The sequence below is a fragment of the Leptopilina boulardi genome, unplaced genomic scaffold (assembly GCF_019393585.1).
Source record: "Leptopilina boulardi isolate dan_hultmark-lab unplaced genomic scaffold, ZJU_Lbou_2.1 LbouV2_165, whole genome shotgun sequence".
NCBI lineage: Eukaryota > Metazoa > Arthropoda > Insecta > Hymenoptera > Figitidae > Leptopilina > Leptopilina boulardi.
Window position 1 is genome coordinate 2,146,818 of NW_026137713.1, and position 17,432 is coordinate 2,164,249.

Consider the following 17,432-nt stretch of genomic DNA (forward strand, 5'->3'; position numbering starts at 1 on the left):
AAGTTTAGCAGACGAATCTTTCCCGTCAAAATAAGTTAAAATGTAAACAAAAAGTAATGAAATAGAAATTAAATATGAATAATACAAGATGACAAATATTGAAATTTTAGATAGTGCAATTATTCCTAATTTAAAAAGTGATTATGAATTAGATTCTCCGATTAATGTTGACGAATTTTCGTACAATGCATTTTTTTCTAAATATCTTATTTCTAATAAGCCTTGTATTATACAATCAAACGTGACAAAAAATTGGTTATGTCGAAACAATTGGATTTTAAATGAAACACCGAATTTTCCATTGTTACATGAATTGTTTGGTAAATTTTCTATTTCTATTTTCTGGTAATTCTATTTTTTATTAGAAATTATATAGATTTTTAATAGTTCTAATAAAAAAAACAAAAAATGTTTTTGTTATTGAACGCAGGCAATTGTGTTGTTCCTGTTGCTGATTGCAATAAAAGATATTATAATTCACAAGAGAAAAATGAAATGATTGTGAAAAATTTTCTCAATTATTGGCAAGAATTACGAATTAATAATTATCCCAAAAATGCATCTCTTCTTTATTTAAAAGATTGGCATTGCAAAAAAGATCATCCTGAAATGAAATTTTACGATGTACCGAAATATTTTGCATCCGATTGGCTTAATGAATATTTTACGGGACAAAAAGAATTAAATGATGATTATATGTTTGTTTATATAGGTCCAAAAGGAACATGGTAATAAATTTAATATTCACGAGAAATTAAAAAAAAAATAAAAGAATTTAAATTGAATTTTTTTATTTATAGGACTCCATTTCATGCCGATGTTTTTTCCTCCTACAGTTGGTCAGCGAATGTTTATGGAAAAAAACGTTGGCTCATTTTTCCACCTGGTGAAGAAAATCATTTTCGTGATTCATTTGGAAAATTAATTTACGATGTATCGAAGGATGAGAAATTAAAAAGAAAGGATAATTCTGTGAAATTCTATGATATTATTCAAGAAACCGGGGAAATTATATTTGTACCCTCGGGATATTATCATCAAGTTTGGAATTTGGTATCTATTTATCTATACAATTTAGAATTATGTGAAAAATTTAGTTTTACAAACTTCAATTTTTACAGGAAGATACAATTTCGATAAATCACAATTGGGTGAATGGTTGCAATATTTTGAGAATGTGGATGGCATTAAAAAAGGAATTATTAACAGTTATGAAAGAAATAGAGGATTGCAAGGAAATGGAAAATTGGACTTCACATTGTCAACTTATGTTAAAAGCTTCCTATGGAATGAATTATTCACAATTTTTTCATTTTCTTTCCTTTATTGCCGAAAGACGAATAAATGCACTAACTCACAAAATTACCAATGTATCATTTGATATTTGGATTTTGGGAGAAAATCACTGTCTCTTTGATTTACGACAAATAAAAATTGTCCTCGAACATTTGACCAAAGATGCAAATGACAAAGGAATATACAATCTTTTATGGAAAAATAATGAAGTGGAAAATTTATTAAAAAACATTGTAAGTAAAATAAAATAATTTTTTTTAAAACTAATTTTATATTTTTCTTTTTTAAATATAAATAATTTGTAAATTCTTTTATTTAATATTTTTAAAAAATTTAATTTTTCAATTAAACCTTTCTTTATAAAAAAAAAATTTGTGTATGTTTTAAACAAAAATCGAGGATAATGAACGATTAATAATTAAATTTCTATAAATAAGTTTCTTTTTTATTTTTGTCTCTATTCATAACATTTTTTATGATAATTTACATTGTATTAAAATTTTTCGATCACTGACAATATTTCCAAATTAATAATAATATTTTACAATCTTTAATCTACGTTACAGTTAGATATTTGCCTGTTATATAAAAAAAAATTAATTCTACTTAAAACAATCAGATATATAATGCACCTTTGCTGTTGTGCCGTATATCTTAATAAAAAAAAAAAAAAAAAAAAAAAAAAAAAAAATTGTATGTTTCGTTAAGCAAATATTGGGTGAAAACAATATTTTATTTAATTAATGAAACACTCTAAAAATTAAAAAAAACCTTATAAATAATTTTTTTTCTATTAAAAAGTTTAAAGACTTTTTTTGTAACAACTTTTAAAATTTTATTTTTTTATAATTGCCAAAATATATCATTCAGTATCGAAATTTTTCGAATTTTTTTTTTTTTTATAAAGAATTATTAAAAAAACAAAAGTCAAAATTATTTCAGAATAACGGAAAAAGAAATAAAAAGAATTACAAAAATTCTTAATATAGCTCTCTCTCTCTCTCAAATTACTAACTAAATCTTTGATGACTAATTAAAAAAAATTTTAGTACGACTCATGATTATTTTTCTACGTTCGAATTTCATTAAAAAGAAAAAAAATATGCAAAATATACAAAATTTTAATTGGAGATGTGAAAAAAAAGAAATTATAGAGATTTGAAAAAAAAAATTATAAACATAAAAATCGAAATATGAAAAAATATTTAATTTCCAGCCAAAGAAAATAAAATTTTTTTGCACTTCTAAAGTATAAAGTCAAAAATAAATGCTACTTTTTTCGTTATCGGTAAATCACTTTTCATGTAGTTTCTAGAAATATATTTATATATATATATATATGTATATCTATATATAGTTTATGTACACACGTATATGCTACACAGTCAAAAAAAAAAAATCAAACGCATTTAGTTGCCAAAGAATATGAAAAAAAAAATAATTCAAAAAAATGTGTGAAAAAAAAAGTTTCAAAAGAATTTATCGGAAACGGTAATTTTACCCAGGTGAGCACAGGCACTTTTTTTTTTTTTTTTTTGTTAAATTTTACTGCGTTTGAATTAGAATTATTTTTGTAATTAATTTTTAAAGTTTTCTTAAACAATTTGAAAATTAAATTTCAAATTGAAATGAAAAATAACTGAATGTCGCATAAGCAATTGCACTCTTGTCACAAAAAAAATTTTTTTTTAACACGTGTTACACACATTTATAATTATATACTCTTGAGAAGACAAACTTGTGGAAGAGTTCGAGCTTAGCTATCGAACAATTAGAAAGAACAAAAACAAAGCTAGTATTTTCAAAAAAAAAGATCACCCAAAATTTCCTTCAGTTGCTTTTTTTTGCAAAATTCAAGATAATTCCATCGAAACGATTGTTTTTTTTTTTTTGACAAACGTAACGTGATTAAAAACTTTCAATTTGGACTTGAAATGGTCCCGAATTTCGAGAATTTCAAAATAGACATTTCTTTTAAATATTTAGGTACTTTAATTATTATTATTTTTATTTTTATTACTTGCTTAATTTTATTCTATCAATTACTATAAGTTTTATTTAATTACTATTTTATTAATTAGTATTTTTATTTTACTATTAATATTAGCTATTAATTATTTCTAATTACTTTCGATGGAATTTTCTTGATTTTATATAAAAAATCTCTGACGCTATTTACTCTCTCTCTGTTTTTTTTCGCATAAAACATCTAATGTTTCATTCGAAGTTTTACATATTTTTTTTACGTATTGTCTTATTAACTATCAAATAAGCATAAATATTTTTAGGCATATATTCTTATATATATATATAATATATTTATATATTTATGTATATATTTATATGTACCGCAATTTTTATTTACAATGAATTACTATTAAAAATTTGTAATTGTACAAAATCTATATACCGTGGAACTAGATTTTATAATAATTTTTAGCACTCAGCAAAAGTGCAAATATTTTATTTTATTTTTTTTTTTTGTTTATTTAATGAGGCGAAATCTACTTTTGTAGAATATGAAATTTGCTGTGAATTAATCAAATATATTTACATAAAATATTTATATTCTGAAACTTAATGTTAATATTTTTGTGCTGAATCTAATGAAATCATTTCAATTATGAATTTTGTGTGATATGCACTGTTCACACTATTTTTTTAACACTCAGAAGACAATAATAATAAATCTCTAATTACAATATAATGTCTTCAGTGTCGATGTCAAATTTGAAGTGAACTTTTCTAGATTCTTTTTTTTTTCTTTTTTAATCTCTAACTGCATAATATTAACAAGCGTTGAAAAATCGTATTTATAAAATTGACATACAACTTTACATCGTATTTATAAATTTTTTTTTTTTACATCATTTTCATAAACGAGAATTTTTTTAAATAAATTTTTTTAAAAATAAAAATTAACTTTTATAAATAAATATAATTGATTTTATGTATATTTAAAAATCGAGATCGATTAATTAAATTAAATTTTTTTTTATATTGCTAATCACTTTTTTTTAAACTCTCCATTGCATAATTCTTTTTTACCAATTTTTTAGGGGTTTAAATATAATTTTCAATGATAATGTCAAGTTATGAATTATTTTCCATAAATTAATTTACAATAACTGGCATTATTTTCGCTGATATTAATAAACAAAAAAAGAATTTGAAATTTCTTTTATTTTTGCAGATAATTGTCTCTGTGATGAAAAGTCCACAGTCAATTATTGACGATTTAAATTGTTGATTAATACTTTAGCAGAATATAGAAAAATCTTTCGAGAAAAGTTAATAAAAATAATTCACAATTCGTTAAATTACAAAATAGAATAGACACAAAATTCATGTTTATTTGTAATTTTAGAAAAAAAATTTTTTTAAAGCAATCAATTAATGTTCAAAGGGAAATTTTAAATTTATAGTTCCTGTGAAATTAATTATCATAAAAAATTGTATTTTCTATGAAAGTAAATTAATTTACAGTGCAATTCTATGAGGCGGTTTTGTTTTTCTTTTGCAAAATAAAATTGCAAACTATCCTTCTTAATTCTAAATAATTTATATGATTATCCCATAAAAATCATAAATTTGAATTTTTATTTTAAACTAAAGAAAATGACTGTAAAATAAAAAAACTCTGTCAAACAAACATTCGGTAGCTAAAAGTTTTGTTATATGTAAAAATTCGTATAAAAAGAAAATCTGTTAAATTTTAATTCGAAAACTCATCTAAAAAATAATTATTTCTAATAAAATTTCTAATTAATGATTTTTATTGGAAATTCATGCGACCTATTTATATTTGAAAAAGAAACTGTTTTTATATTAAAGATTACAAAACCTCTGCTAAAGTATTTTTTCAGGATTAAAATATACTTTTTTTTCTCATTAAGGTCCACGACTACGATTGGTGTCAAATGATGAAAAATATTCTCAAAAAAAGGAGAAAAAAAACTACAGTTAGAAAAAAAGTTTAATTACAGTTTCAGTTAAATTCGTTAAATTGTACAATCAGTAATTTTTCGAATATAATTTTTGAGTTCCAAAAGAATCAGGATGAAAAGAAAATTTTTATGTTAATTTTAAATTTGTTTGAGAAAATCCTTTATCATTGACACCAAATATAACGAAAATCACACACAGCCTTAATAAATGGAAATAAAATTCTCAAACCTGATTTTTCCATCGCACAAGAAAAAAATGTTTTTTTGTTCTCAAATTGGATGAGTTGAGAGCGTCGTTGTTGTTAATGGTGTCAATGTTTGTGTAAGTGGTTGTGATTGTGACAAGGATTGATTTATGGGTTGATTTATATTTTGATGTAGTGGTTGAGTTTGATGTAACGATTGAGTGATTGGATGTAATGGTTGTGTTGTCATTGTTTGATGTAATGGTTGCGTTGTCATTGTTTGATGTAATTGTTGCGTTGGCATTATTTGATGTAAAGGTTGTGTCATCGTTTGATTTAATGGTTGAGTGACATTTTGATTGAGTGGCTGTGTAATTGTTTGATTGAGTGATGGAATCAATGGTTGTGATAATGATTGTGTGAGTGGTTGATTTAATGGTGGAATTGTAGGTGTTGTAGGTGTCATTGGTGTCGTTGGTACTGTAATTGGCGTCGAAGGCATTGGTTGATGTGTTTGCCTTGGTGGTGACAGTAATTCCTGACGATCACGTTCACGTTCACGTCCAGGTCGCCATGCTTCGAGTAAGGCCTCAACGCGTTCCTCAGTTGGTCCCCATCTTGCAACGCCCGCTGTATTTTGTAGCCAAACCACTAAAGTTCCGTGTGTTGCGCGAATATTCACCTCTCCCCTTAAAATAAATGATTATTTAAAAAATTATAATTTTAATTTTGTTTTTGATTTTAAAGGTAGAAAATTTACTTTGGCAAAATGTGTTGAAATCCATGTCGATACTCGTGTTCCATGGCGGGGACAACAACTTGTTTACGTTTAAAATGACTGCTCTCGAGTTTGAGAAGTGCATTTGGCGCTGGATCACGCCATTCAGGTAAAAACACAACAAACGAAAGTGGTTCCGCCGAGTCGGATAAAAGCCTCTCAAAATGATTCACCATTGCTTCCATGAGTTCCTCGCAATATGGTGGATTCGCTTGAAAAGATCCGCTAACGGGTCTAAAATCGAGGAATGGACCACGAGAACCAAAATATGAATCAGTGTCAGCGAACGCGGAACAATATTGTCTAAAATAACAATTGAGTGGCGAGGCGAAACATTCAAATGTCACGCCAAATGAACGTTGTAGACATTCAAAAACAGTGACCGGCAATGCCATTTGTGTTGCGTGTCCTTCATTGATACCAAGATATGTTTGATAGCGTTTTAACATTGACCAAACGCGTGGTAGAAACATTTCAAATTTTTTATCATCGAAACAATTGTACCTGTATAAGTGTTCCAATTTTGTAAGATGCATATTATTGATACAAACAGTATCGCCATGGAAGCGTAACATTGTCTGTTCACGTTCAGGAAGATAATCAATTTGTGATAAACGTGGTGCGGGAAGAGAAAATTGCACTGGATAACACCAAACTTTTCGTTGTGTTGTCGCTGGACCACCTAGAGGAATCACATCACCAAGGCCACTGTCTTTCAAAATTTGAGTATTTTTATCTTTCACTTTTTTCGCATACTCCGTTGATAAATGATAAATCTTGAGACAAATTCCCTCGACACTTGCTTTCACAGTTTCTGTCAAGTGCGGCTGACACTGTCGCTTCAAATGCGCCAGTCTATCCTAAAAGACGAAAAATTCAATTAAAAAATAAATTAAAAAATTAATTTTAAATTTTAATTACTTGAAAATCATCAAATGTTGCGCCAACTGTCCTCCTGAGCCATTGAAAAGTATCCTCGGCATTCCATTTCACTACTTTACGACTCTCAGAAGATGCGGCTCTTGATTCAATCATTTTTTTAGCCGCCTCAGCATAACGGGACAATTGTTTTCTGGCGTCACCGGTGAATTTGGGACGTACCAATTTTATTGGTATATCGTTCATTATTTCACGATACATTGACATTGATATTTCGGGAAAACATTGACTTGGTAAAAGTGGATCCGAACCGCAATCAATGACTTTTCTTTCCATTAGCCAACGATTAAATGAATCTTTTGGTGCATCTATTGATTCACGATGAAAACAAAGTTCCTGATAACATTGTCGTAATTTTGCAAGAAGACTACAACGTAATGCTTCTGCATCAGGATGTACGTGTGCTAAATTTGACGGTCCTCTTTCGTAAATAATTACATTTGTTGGTATTTCCAAATCCCACGGACCACTGGAATTATTATTTATTTGTTAGGTAAAGAAAAATAATTTCAAATTTTATATTCTTTTCACTTACGCCAAAACAAATTTTTTAACAGCTTGTATCGTATTCCCATCTTCTGAGGCACGACGTTTAAGTGGACCACCTGGTGTACCGGGTGTAATTTGTCCATTTCCCGGTACAGATGGCACCGATGGAACTCCACAAATTCCCAATGGATCCGTAATTGGATCAAACTAAAGAAAAAAAATTAAATCAAAAAAAAAAAAAAATATATTTTTCTATAAATAATTAAAAATATGAAAATCACCTGTGGCTTTAGCGATGGTAACACCCATAAAGATTCACCAGTCAACTTATTCCAAAAATAAGGCCGATTTTCTCGCTTGCTCCAAAATTTTTTCCATCCTTGTTGTTGAAGTTCAATAGAAAGTTCAGGTTCAACAAAAGCATTTGGCATTGGTGACTAATTCAAAAATAAGTTTATATTATTTCTATTTATAGAAAGAAATGAAAAAAAAATAAAAATGTAATTAAAATTCATTTACCTGTGCAACAAGAGGTGGTTGCTGTTGCATTTGAGTGAGAACAGAACAATGTTCAACATTTTGTGGTGGTGAAAGAATAGGAGCTTGTAATTTAACTGGTGTAGGAACTATAACTTGTTGAACAGGTGAATTTGAATCTTGCTGCGTAGGTTGATGACGATGATGATGATGAAGAGGATGATGATGATGCATCGCCGGTAATGACGACACGGATTGTGAAGCTAATGCTTCCCAAGCAGAGGTACTTGCAATTTCCTGTTTTCCGCCACTCACTTCATTCATTGTAAGCACTTGATTTTGCACAATGATGAGACCCAACTGGAAATGAAAAAAAAAACAATATAAAAACTAAAAAAAAAATAATAGTTCAAGTAAAAAAATACAATAGTATAAACTAAATACAATGAATGTAAAAAAAAATTAACTAATAAACCAAAAATTAAAAAAAAATTACTATAATATCAAAAACTAAAAAAATTTTAATAAATTAACTAAATATAATTAACATTAAATACTAAAAACAGCGAAATAGTAATAAAAATTTAACACTAAAAACATTGTTTATATTAATTTTGTTTTCTCACAATTGACATCTGTTTTTTTTATTTAATCAAATCAAAAACAATTAACGTGATCGATATTTTAATTCTATTTTATTAAAGCAAAAAAAGTTTCAAAGCAATTTGGCAACAATTACCAAAAAAAAATAAAAAAAAAACAATGCTCGAGTGTTTATAAACTTCCACAATTCTATTTTCAACCGGTGTTGCAGTTTACTTTTGTTTTCTTTTTTTGGACGGAATTTTTTAAAAAATAACACCAAACGAATTGAAACATCATCTTTGTACTTGTTGCCGATATATAAATCAGCAAAATGAAAAATTAAGAGGGAATTCGAAAGTAAATTGTGTAAACATTTGAAAAAAAACATGTTTTAAATAAAAAGCGGTTAACCTTAAAAATTAGAAAAAAAACAATTATCATTTATAATTATTTAAATAAAATGAAAAATTACCATGTCTCAATTATTGCTTTTAAGCATAAAAATATGCATTTTTCACAATTTGCAAAATCTGTGTTTGTTTACATACCAGGTTGTGAGTGCATAAGAATAGTACAATTACATGCGTTGACGATCAAATTGTGATATGTAATATCATTTGTAATAAAATTAAGACTTACCACAATGGGATTATCTTTGAATTTAAAATGAAAACATAATCAAAATTAGAATTCAGTCATGATTTGTGAAATTTGACGCAACGAACTCCACCTGTAAGACGCCATTTCCTTCCTAACTGAAAATCAGAAGAAAAAATTTTGGGAAGGAGAAGAATATACGCATGTGCAATAATTGTCAGTTACACGCATGCGCGATAATTTTTGAATCCTGGACAAATTATTTATTTAAAAAAAAAACACTGCGAGTAAAAACTATTTTCTTAAGGAAAAGTTTTATTCAAGTAAATTTATACAATATTATATTAAATAAAAGATTAATGATAAATATTTTTTTTTGTATTTATTATGTTTACATTAGAAATAATTTTTATTTTGAATTTACATATCACGTGATGCAGAGATGTGATTGGTGCACGTATGTGCGACCATTAAAAGTTTTGACCAATCAAGTAATGTCCTTTTTTAAGCCTGAATTTCAAATAGTGATTCATAGAAACTGTCTTAAATAAATTTTTACAGAACATTCGAAATGTGACATATTTGTGTAAACAATTTTTGAAATTTTTTAAACAATAATAAAATAACAATTGGAAAGCAATTAAAAGATCATTGTATAGTGATTTTATTTTAATTAAATTTTATTTCAAAATAATAAAAGGTATGTTATAGTTTGTCAAATAAGTGAAATCCCATTATACCCGGTGTATTTTTTGGTTATATTATTCATTGTTTTAGTATATACATAATAAATAAATAATATAAAAAGTTTACAATATTTTTAGTAAAAAACTATAAACTAATTTCTATTGTAATTGTTGAATATTTTATTAAAAGTAGTTAAAATTAGTATAAACGATATTCAATTTTAAAAAATGAGAAAAATCATGACTTCTAATATCTATTTTATGATAGTTACATTTTAAAATTTTTATTATTTTACAGTTTTAGAATACAATAACAGTGCCACGTATTAGTAAAATGAAGATAAATTGAATTATTTAGAAAATTATATGGTATTTATTATAGTTTGGCTTTTTAAAATTAACCTAGCAACATGAAAACTGTTGTCTTTTTGATTATTTGTCTTGTTGGCAAAAATTATGCTGAGATTGTTGATAATGATATTGATCCTGAGAATAGTATTATTTGGGGACCAGGTTTGAAACCTGAAGAAATTGTGATGAAAGTGAGATATATTTTTTTACAACTGCAGGACAGTAATGGTAAAAAGTAAGTTTTTTTTATAAATAATTAATATAAATTTAAATTAAATTTATCTTATTTATAATTATATGAAATTATTTTTATTGATGTGTTTTGAATAATTGAAAAATTTTACTTTTTTTCATCTAGTCTTACAAAATCTCCGGGCCAGGGAATAGTTTCACAACAAATAAAAGGGAAAAATGTAAAAGGTGATTTTTGTCAAATTCGTACACAAATAATTGATTGTACAGATGGCAGTTTTATTATACGTTACAGGATTTTAAAAACTTGTTTCAATTTAAAGATATCTATTAAAGTAAAAAATACTGAAGTTGTAAAAGTACAATCAGAATTTAAAGGTGAATTTCTATTATTTTAATTTAATCAATTTCAATGTTATTTTAAAAATTTTATTAATATTAATTTATTATTTAATTTTAGGTCCCGTATTTGAAGATGAATGTAATTGTCCAGAATCGTCATTAACTAAATGGCTAGAGAATAATGAATGCAATGAAAATAATTACAATCAATTATTTGAAAATCTTAAAAAATTTCCGTCTGTTAATTTTGATGATATAAGAAATGATATTATTAAACAGTACAATAAACCACAAAGCGTCAGTATTTGTCATTATGTTGTGAAATCGAATAAGGTAATTCTTTATTGAAATACTGCTATATATAAAAAAAATTTGAATTTAAATTTAAATTTGAAAATAAAGATTTATAGAAACTGTTACGGACAACATGTGGGTTTTAAAATGTTTATGGATTCGGTTTTAAAATCATTCACACGAAGAGTTTTACTACCCGATATTGAATTTTTTATGAATTTGGGTGATTGGCCATTGGTGAAGAAAAATGGGAAAATTTATCCTGTATTTTCTTGGTGTGGCTCCGATGAAACGGCAGATATTATTCTTCCCACTTACGATATCACAGAATCTTCATTGGAAGCTATGGACAGGTTTTATATTAATCTAATTATAATAAAATAATCATTATTATCTAAAGATATTAATTGTAATTAAATGACAGGGTAACAATGGATATGTTATCAGTGCAAGGAAGTACGAAACTTTCATGGGAGGAAAAAATAAATAAAGCTTTTTGGAGAGGTCGTGATTCACGTAGAGAGAGACTTGATTTGATTGATATTGCAAGAAAAAATTCAGATTTTATTAATGCGTCGATAACAAATTTCTTTTTCTTCCGCGATGAAATGGATAAATATGGTCCCGGTCAAAAACCAATTTCGATGTTTCATTTCTTCGAGGTGAATAATTTAAATTTTCTTTTAAATATTAACTTTATTGGAATTTTTTATTATTAAATTTTTTTTTTTTTTAATTCACAGTATAAATATCAAATCAGTATTGATGGAACAGTAGCAGCTTATCGTCTTCCATATTTACTGGCTGGTGGTTCTCTTGTATTTAAACAAAAATCAAATTATTTTGAATATTTTTACGATAAATTAACGTCCGGAAAGGAATTTATTTCAGTAAAAGAAAATTTATCCGATCTAGTGGAAAAAATTCAATGGGCTCGCAACAATGATAAAGAGGCAGAAAAAATTTCCAAAAATGCTCGACAATTTGTACGTGATAATTTAATGCCCAAGGATATAATTTGTTATCACATGTCTCTTTTTAAGGTTTGTATTATTTATTATTGATTCTTTTATAAATAATAATTCATTTTTAAATTGTCTTTCGATATTAATTGTATTTTCATAACTCAGAATAATAAAAAAAAAAAAATTTCTATTTTATTAACAGGAGTGGAGTAAGCGTTTGAAAAATGAAATAAAAATTTTGCCGAATATGGAGGAAGTTCCACAGACTCCGTATTCTTGTGATTGTAGTACTCAAAAATCATTTCATAAAGACGAACTTTGATCTTTTATATAATTATTTAAATAACTTTTAAAAAAGTGAATCAATTTATCGCACCGCAATGAAGTACAAAAAAATTGCATTTCCAATTTTTAAGTATACACAACCAACCGAAGAAGCTGATCGTAAGTTTATTGAAAATATTAATTTTTTAAACTAGAATAAAATAATTTGATTTTTTTTGAGAGGGGGGAATGTCTGAAAGCAAACAAATACGTTATGAGTTATTTTATCTTATAACCTTTATTATTAAATACGTAATCTCGCATTACATTCGACAATTAATAATTATGAATTTTCGTGACGAAAATAGTATAGTTTTGTTTTATAAACATAAATAATACACATATGTTTAAAAAATTCTAAGTATCCCATCCATGCGTCTATTTTAGTACAAACAAAAAAATCAATTCATTCGTTGATTAAATTTTTCTCAAGAAAGAATTTAAAAAATAATCAAGTTTTCTAAATTACAATGCGTCTTATATGTATTATTCCGGGTCGCGCTTTATATGTATATGGTAAATACATAAAACTGATATATATAATATATAAATGAGATTACTTACAATTTAGTTATTTTTATTACTCTTAAAATTTGTTACACTTTCATAATATATATATATCTTAAAGGTAAATTAATTATTATAAAACTAAACATAATAATCAAATTCATATTTCAATTCGTCAATAATAATAAAAAGAGAAAAAAAATAGAATAATGTCCAAAAAGAAACTTATATATAAAAAAAAATCTTAATTATTAATTATGAGTTGAATTTTTTAAAACTATTTTATAATAAACAGTAGAAAAAAAACTTACAGAATAATCATTAAAGTTAAATAAAAATAAAAAAAAATATGTAAAATAAACATCAACTCATACGAATCCTAAAGTAGATATTAAATTTCATTAATATATTTGGACAAATAGAAACTAATGAGCAGGCCTGTTTAAAAAAAAACATTGTTAAATTTTTGCTTATTAAATTTTTCATTAATATAATATATATATATATAAATGCAAAGTCCTAAAAAATGTATCAAAAAAATTAAAGAGTTAGGTAATTTACAAAAGAAAAAAAAAATCATTCTCTCAAAATCTATAAAAAAAATTGAAATAATTTTAACACAAAAAGCCTTTTTCTTTTTAGCAAGAAAAAGAGAAAAATGGAATGAAAAAAATTTTTCTCCCACTTAAATAAATACCTATAACAAAAAAGTATTCTAAACGTTTGTAAGAAAAATTTTCTAAAAAATAAGAAACCTTTTCGGATCGATTTGACAAAAAGAAAATATTAATTCAGTTCAAAGAATGATAATTAGAATGTTTGAATCATAGAATATTTTTATGATAAAATTTCATTCCATTTTTCATGAATTGTCTGATTTCTTCTTTTTTTTTCTCTCTCTCTGTCTCTTAGGTGTATGTATCTATGATTTAAAACGTTTTTACAGATCCGTAAATGAATTTGAGGTAGATCTGAAACGGAAGTCAGTATAATGCAAAAAAAGTCATATTTTTGAATCATTTAAAAATTAATATACATTAAATCGCGAAAAAAAGAACTCCTCTATTGTATATAGAATATTACCGCCATATTTTTCTAAAAAAAAAACCTGTTTTATACAAATCAAAACATCACAAGAACTTGTGAAACTCGCAATTGCAACTCTTGAAAAAACAAAAATTAAAAATAATATCTTTGAAAAATTGTTAATGAAAAATTTAATTGATCATTTCGTTGATTAGAGCGCATGATTATTCCCTAAAAATAATTAGTTAGAATTTTCATTTTAAAGAATTTTATTAGTTATTAGTTCTTTGAAATGAAAATTTAATGATTTTTATGGAATAATCATAAAGTTATAAAAAAATAGAACTGATTGTTTTCTTAATAAAAATTCATATTAATTTAGTCAAAGAAAAAAAAAATAATAATATTCACGTGAAATTTAAGAAAATAAAATTATTTTGTTTGCAATATGGAAAGAATAACAAGAACTTTTATAATACCTAATAATAATAAAAAATGGACAGCCATTGAATTCCTAAATTTCCATGTTTACTGAGGAGGTGGTTGATAACCGTATCCGTATTGATTGGGCGGAGGTGGACCCTGTGGACCAGGTGGTGGCATATGACTACCAGGTGGTCTTGGTGGATACTGTGGATAACCCTGTCCACCAGGTGGTGGTGGATAACTTTGCGGCGGATATTGCGGATGTCCATAGTGTTGTCCACCTTGGCCAGGATGAGGTGAATAGACTTGCGGTTGTCCAGGACTTGGCGGTACATAAGTTTGTGTCGTTGCCGGATGTGATTGCGGTGGTCCATAGGGTTGTGGTTGAGGTGGTGGCGCTTGTCCCTGAGGTGGTCCTGACGGTGGTTGAAAACCACTTGGAGCAGGACTTGGCGATTGCTGTTGTTGTTGTTGCTGCTGCTGTTGTTGTTGGGATTGTTGAGACTGCGGAGGTGTTTGCGAGGGTTGTTGTTGTTGTCCCTGTTGTGGAGGTTGATGGGGCTGATGTGGAGGATGAGGTTGACCAGGATGGGGTGATTGATGGGGAGGATGTGGTGGACCTTGATGCGAGGATTGATGAGGTGGACCTTGATGAGGAGGTTGATGTGGTGGACCTTGATGAGGTGGACCTTGATGAGGTGGACCCTGATGAGGTGGACCCTGATGAGGTGGATGGGGTGATTGATGGGGAGGATAGCCTGAGGGAGCGGGTCCGGGTGGAGGATAATTGCCAGCTTGTGATGATGGTGGTGGACCACTGCTTGGAGGATAGGTTTGAGTTGATGCTGATGGTGTACTTGTGGGTTGACCGCTTTGGGCGTAGGTGTTTACGCCACTGACGGGAGTTGTGCTGAATGGAGGCGATGTTGAAGTGGGACCGCCGTATTGTCCTGGACCGGGACCGGGACTTGGTTGACTGACGTAATTTGGTTGAGGACCACCGCTTTGTTGAGGACCGGGTTGTGGTGGTTGTTGTGTTGCGTTAGAAGTCGGCGGCGGAGGATAAGATTGAGGTGGCACACTGTTGGGATAGCCTTGCGATGGAGGTGGTGGATAATTTCCGGATTGACCTGAAGCATAGGCGTTTTGTTGTGGGGGTTGAGAGGGTGGTTGTTGATAATTGGGTTGTGGACTTGGACTTCCGTATTGTGCACCTGGTTGTTGTTGTTGCTGTTGTTGTTGTTGCTGCTGCTGCTGTTGTTGTTGATTTGCGGATGAGAAACTTTGTTGTGAGGCGTTTGGTGGTGGATAGCCTTGTTGATTCGGTGGTGGTGGTGGTGGTCCATAACCAGCTGGAGGTTGATTCGAAGGTGGTGGATAACCGGGTTGAGGTCCATAACTATTGACAGTTGTCGGCGGTCCATAATTTGGTTGATTGGAAGCAGGATATTGTTGTTGACTTGCATTTGGAGGTCCGTATTGATTTGGTTGTCCTGGAGTATAGGAAGATCCTTGTGGACCTTGATAATTGCCGCTTGGTGTTTGATTAGCGTAAGGAGTGTGATAACCTTGTTGAGCTGGTTGCTGAGGATAACCTTGTGGTCCGCCTCTGTATTGTTGCGGTCCGGGTCCAGCGGATGGGCCTAAGAAAATTTTGTTCATTAATTAATTCATTAATTAAAATCTTATTTATTTAACTGAAATCGAAACTTACGATTAATAGCAGGAACTTGACCTGGCATAACAGGTCCTCCTCGATATCCACCTTGACCCATACTTTGTCCTTGATTAAAGCCCGACATTGGCATCGGTTGTTGAGTATTGGGAGGTATTTCACCTCCAGGTCCAGGAGTCGCTGCAGGTCCACTCGGTGGACCCTGAGGTCCAATTATTGGATGCTGCGGTCCATTAGTTATTCCCTGCGGCGGCTAAAAATAGAATAATTTTTATTAATTGCAATAATTATTATCATTAATGAAAGGAAAATAAAACTCACCGGTAATAATGCTTGTATATTCTGACCAGCATCGGCAATAGATGCCAAGTAAACTAAATTTCTATGCAAAATTTGCTGATATCTGAAAAAAAAAAACAAGAATTATATATTATAAATATATATAAACCATGTGTAATAAAAATACTTACTGCATACACTCCTGAACTTTCCCTTTATTTTGATATTCTTGAATAGTTTGTATGAGATGACTATTCTCATCAAGCATCTATAAAAACATTTCTAGGTTAATTTCAACAAAAACAATTTTCCACCAAGAAATAAAATAAATTACTATAACGGCTATAATATTCGAAAACAAATAATGTAAAAAAATAGCTTATATACGATAAAGAAAAAGGACGCCAAACATTTATAAACCTAACAAAAATGCGAAATAAGTTACAATATCTTTGTCCGAGATAAATAAAATCAGGTTTCTAAAGGACTCAGCAAGAATTGCTTTTTTTCAACAAAAAAAAAAAAAAAATAATAAATACATCTCACCTTTTGAATTTGTGTCGAAGTTGGAGTTGGTCTACCCCGTTGAGCAAAAGTAACAGACATTTTTATAAAGCCAGTTATATTTCTTTATTGTGTCAAATACCGGCCAAATTTTGAAAAAATAATTGTCTTAAAACCTTGAGACATCAAACATAAAAAAAAGACTGAGTTGCACAATTCATAAATGACCTTTTGCCTCTTGTTTATTTCTTTGTGTAGCTTCGTTTCAACACAATTTTCACCTTCTCAATTTCAATGACTTTTTTTTGCAACAAAAGCAACAATATTTATCAGTCTTGTTTTTTGCAAAAATACAAATGTCAATTTACAACGACAACGGATAAACTAGGACACAAACAACAATGAAAGTTCAGCGTAGTTCAACTATTTTCAAAATGGTGACTCTCGATCGTAACGATCCTAGTGGAGATAATACAAACTATCAGTTTCTATTTGTCCGATTGAGACAATAGGCGGTAATTTCAAATAATACAATTCAAATGTTTTTTTAATTCACTATATTCAATTT

At 28.3% G+C, this 17,432-nt stretch overlaps 4 protein-coding genes across 6 annotated transcripts; 2 read left to right on the forward strand and 2 right to left on the reverse strand.

Moving 5' to 3' along the window:
* The first annotated feature begins 4 nt into the window (after positions 1-4).
* LOC127277087 (2-oxoglutarate and iron-dependent oxygenase JMJD4) lies at positions 5-4,627 on the forward strand. 2 transcript variants are annotated; one of them, XM_051297912.1, is made up of 5 exons: positions 5-320; positions 431-728; positions 801-1,053; positions 1,122-1,529; positions 4,490-4,627. In XM_051297912.1, exons 1-5 carry the CDS (start codon positions 89-91, stop codon positions 4,544-4,546), a joined length of 1,248 nt encoding a protein of 415 aa, XP_051153869.1. In that variant the 5' UTR covers positions 5-88; the 3' UTR covers positions 4,547-4,627. The 2 variants fall into 2 exon arrangements, with proteins under 2 accessions (XP_051153869.1, XP_051153870.1); XM_051297913.1 differs by having other exon boundaries at positions 178-345.
* LOC127277086 (mRNA (2'-O-methyladenosine-N(6)-)-methyltransferase) lies at positions 2,816-9,456 on the reverse strand. Its single transcript, XM_051297911.1, has 7 exons — positions 9,336-9,456; positions 8,154-8,471; positions 7,916-8,071; positions 7,681-7,841; positions 7,128-7,614; positions 6,189-7,066; positions 2,816-6,117 (listed from the first exon to the last, which is right to left on the reverse strand). Exons 2-7 carry the CDS (start codon positions 8,433-8,435, stop codon positions 5,514-5,516), a joined length of 2,568 nt encoding a protein of 855 aa, XP_051153868.1. The 5' UTR covers positions 8,436-8,471; positions 9,336-9,456; the 3' UTR covers positions 2,816-5,513.
* Positions 9,457-9,850: 394 nt separating this feature from the next.
* LOC127277093 (protein O-glucosyltransferase 2-like) lies at positions 9,851-13,013 on the forward strand. The gene is made up of 8 exons (XM_051297922.1): positions 9,851-9,993; positions 10,278-10,565; positions 10,689-10,900; positions 10,983-11,197; positions 11,267-11,511; positions 11,583-11,820; positions 11,902-12,201; positions 12,326-13,013. The coding sequence occupies exons 2-8, from the start codon at positions 10,390-10,392 to the stop codon at positions 12,443-12,445; spliced, it is 1,506 nt and encodes a 501-aa protein (XP_051153879.1). The 5' UTR covers positions 9,851-9,993; positions 10,278-10,389; the 3' UTR covers positions 12,446-13,013.
* An 821-nt stretch (positions 13,014-13,834) lies between these two features.
* Positions 13,835-17,287, reverse strand: LOC127277092 (basic salivary proline-rich protein 1-like). 2 transcript variants are annotated; one of them, XM_051297920.1, is made up of 6 exons: positions 16,907-17,287; positions 16,552-16,628; positions 16,403-16,484; positions 16,121-16,334; positions 14,460-16,049; positions 13,835-13,925 (listed from the first exon to the last, which is right to left on the reverse strand). In XM_051297920.1, the coding sequence occupies exons 1-5, from the start codon at positions 16,964-16,966 to the stop codon at positions 14,509-14,511; spliced, it is 1,974 nt and encodes a 657-aa protein (XP_051153877.1). In that variant the 5' UTR covers positions 16,967-17,287; the 3' UTR covers positions 13,835-13,925; positions 14,460-14,508. The 2 variants fall into 2 exon arrangements, with proteins under 2 accessions (XP_051153877.1, XP_051153876.1); XM_051297919.1 differs by having other exon boundaries at positions 13,835-16,049.
* Between the last annotated feature and the right edge of the window lie 145 nt (positions 17,288-17,432).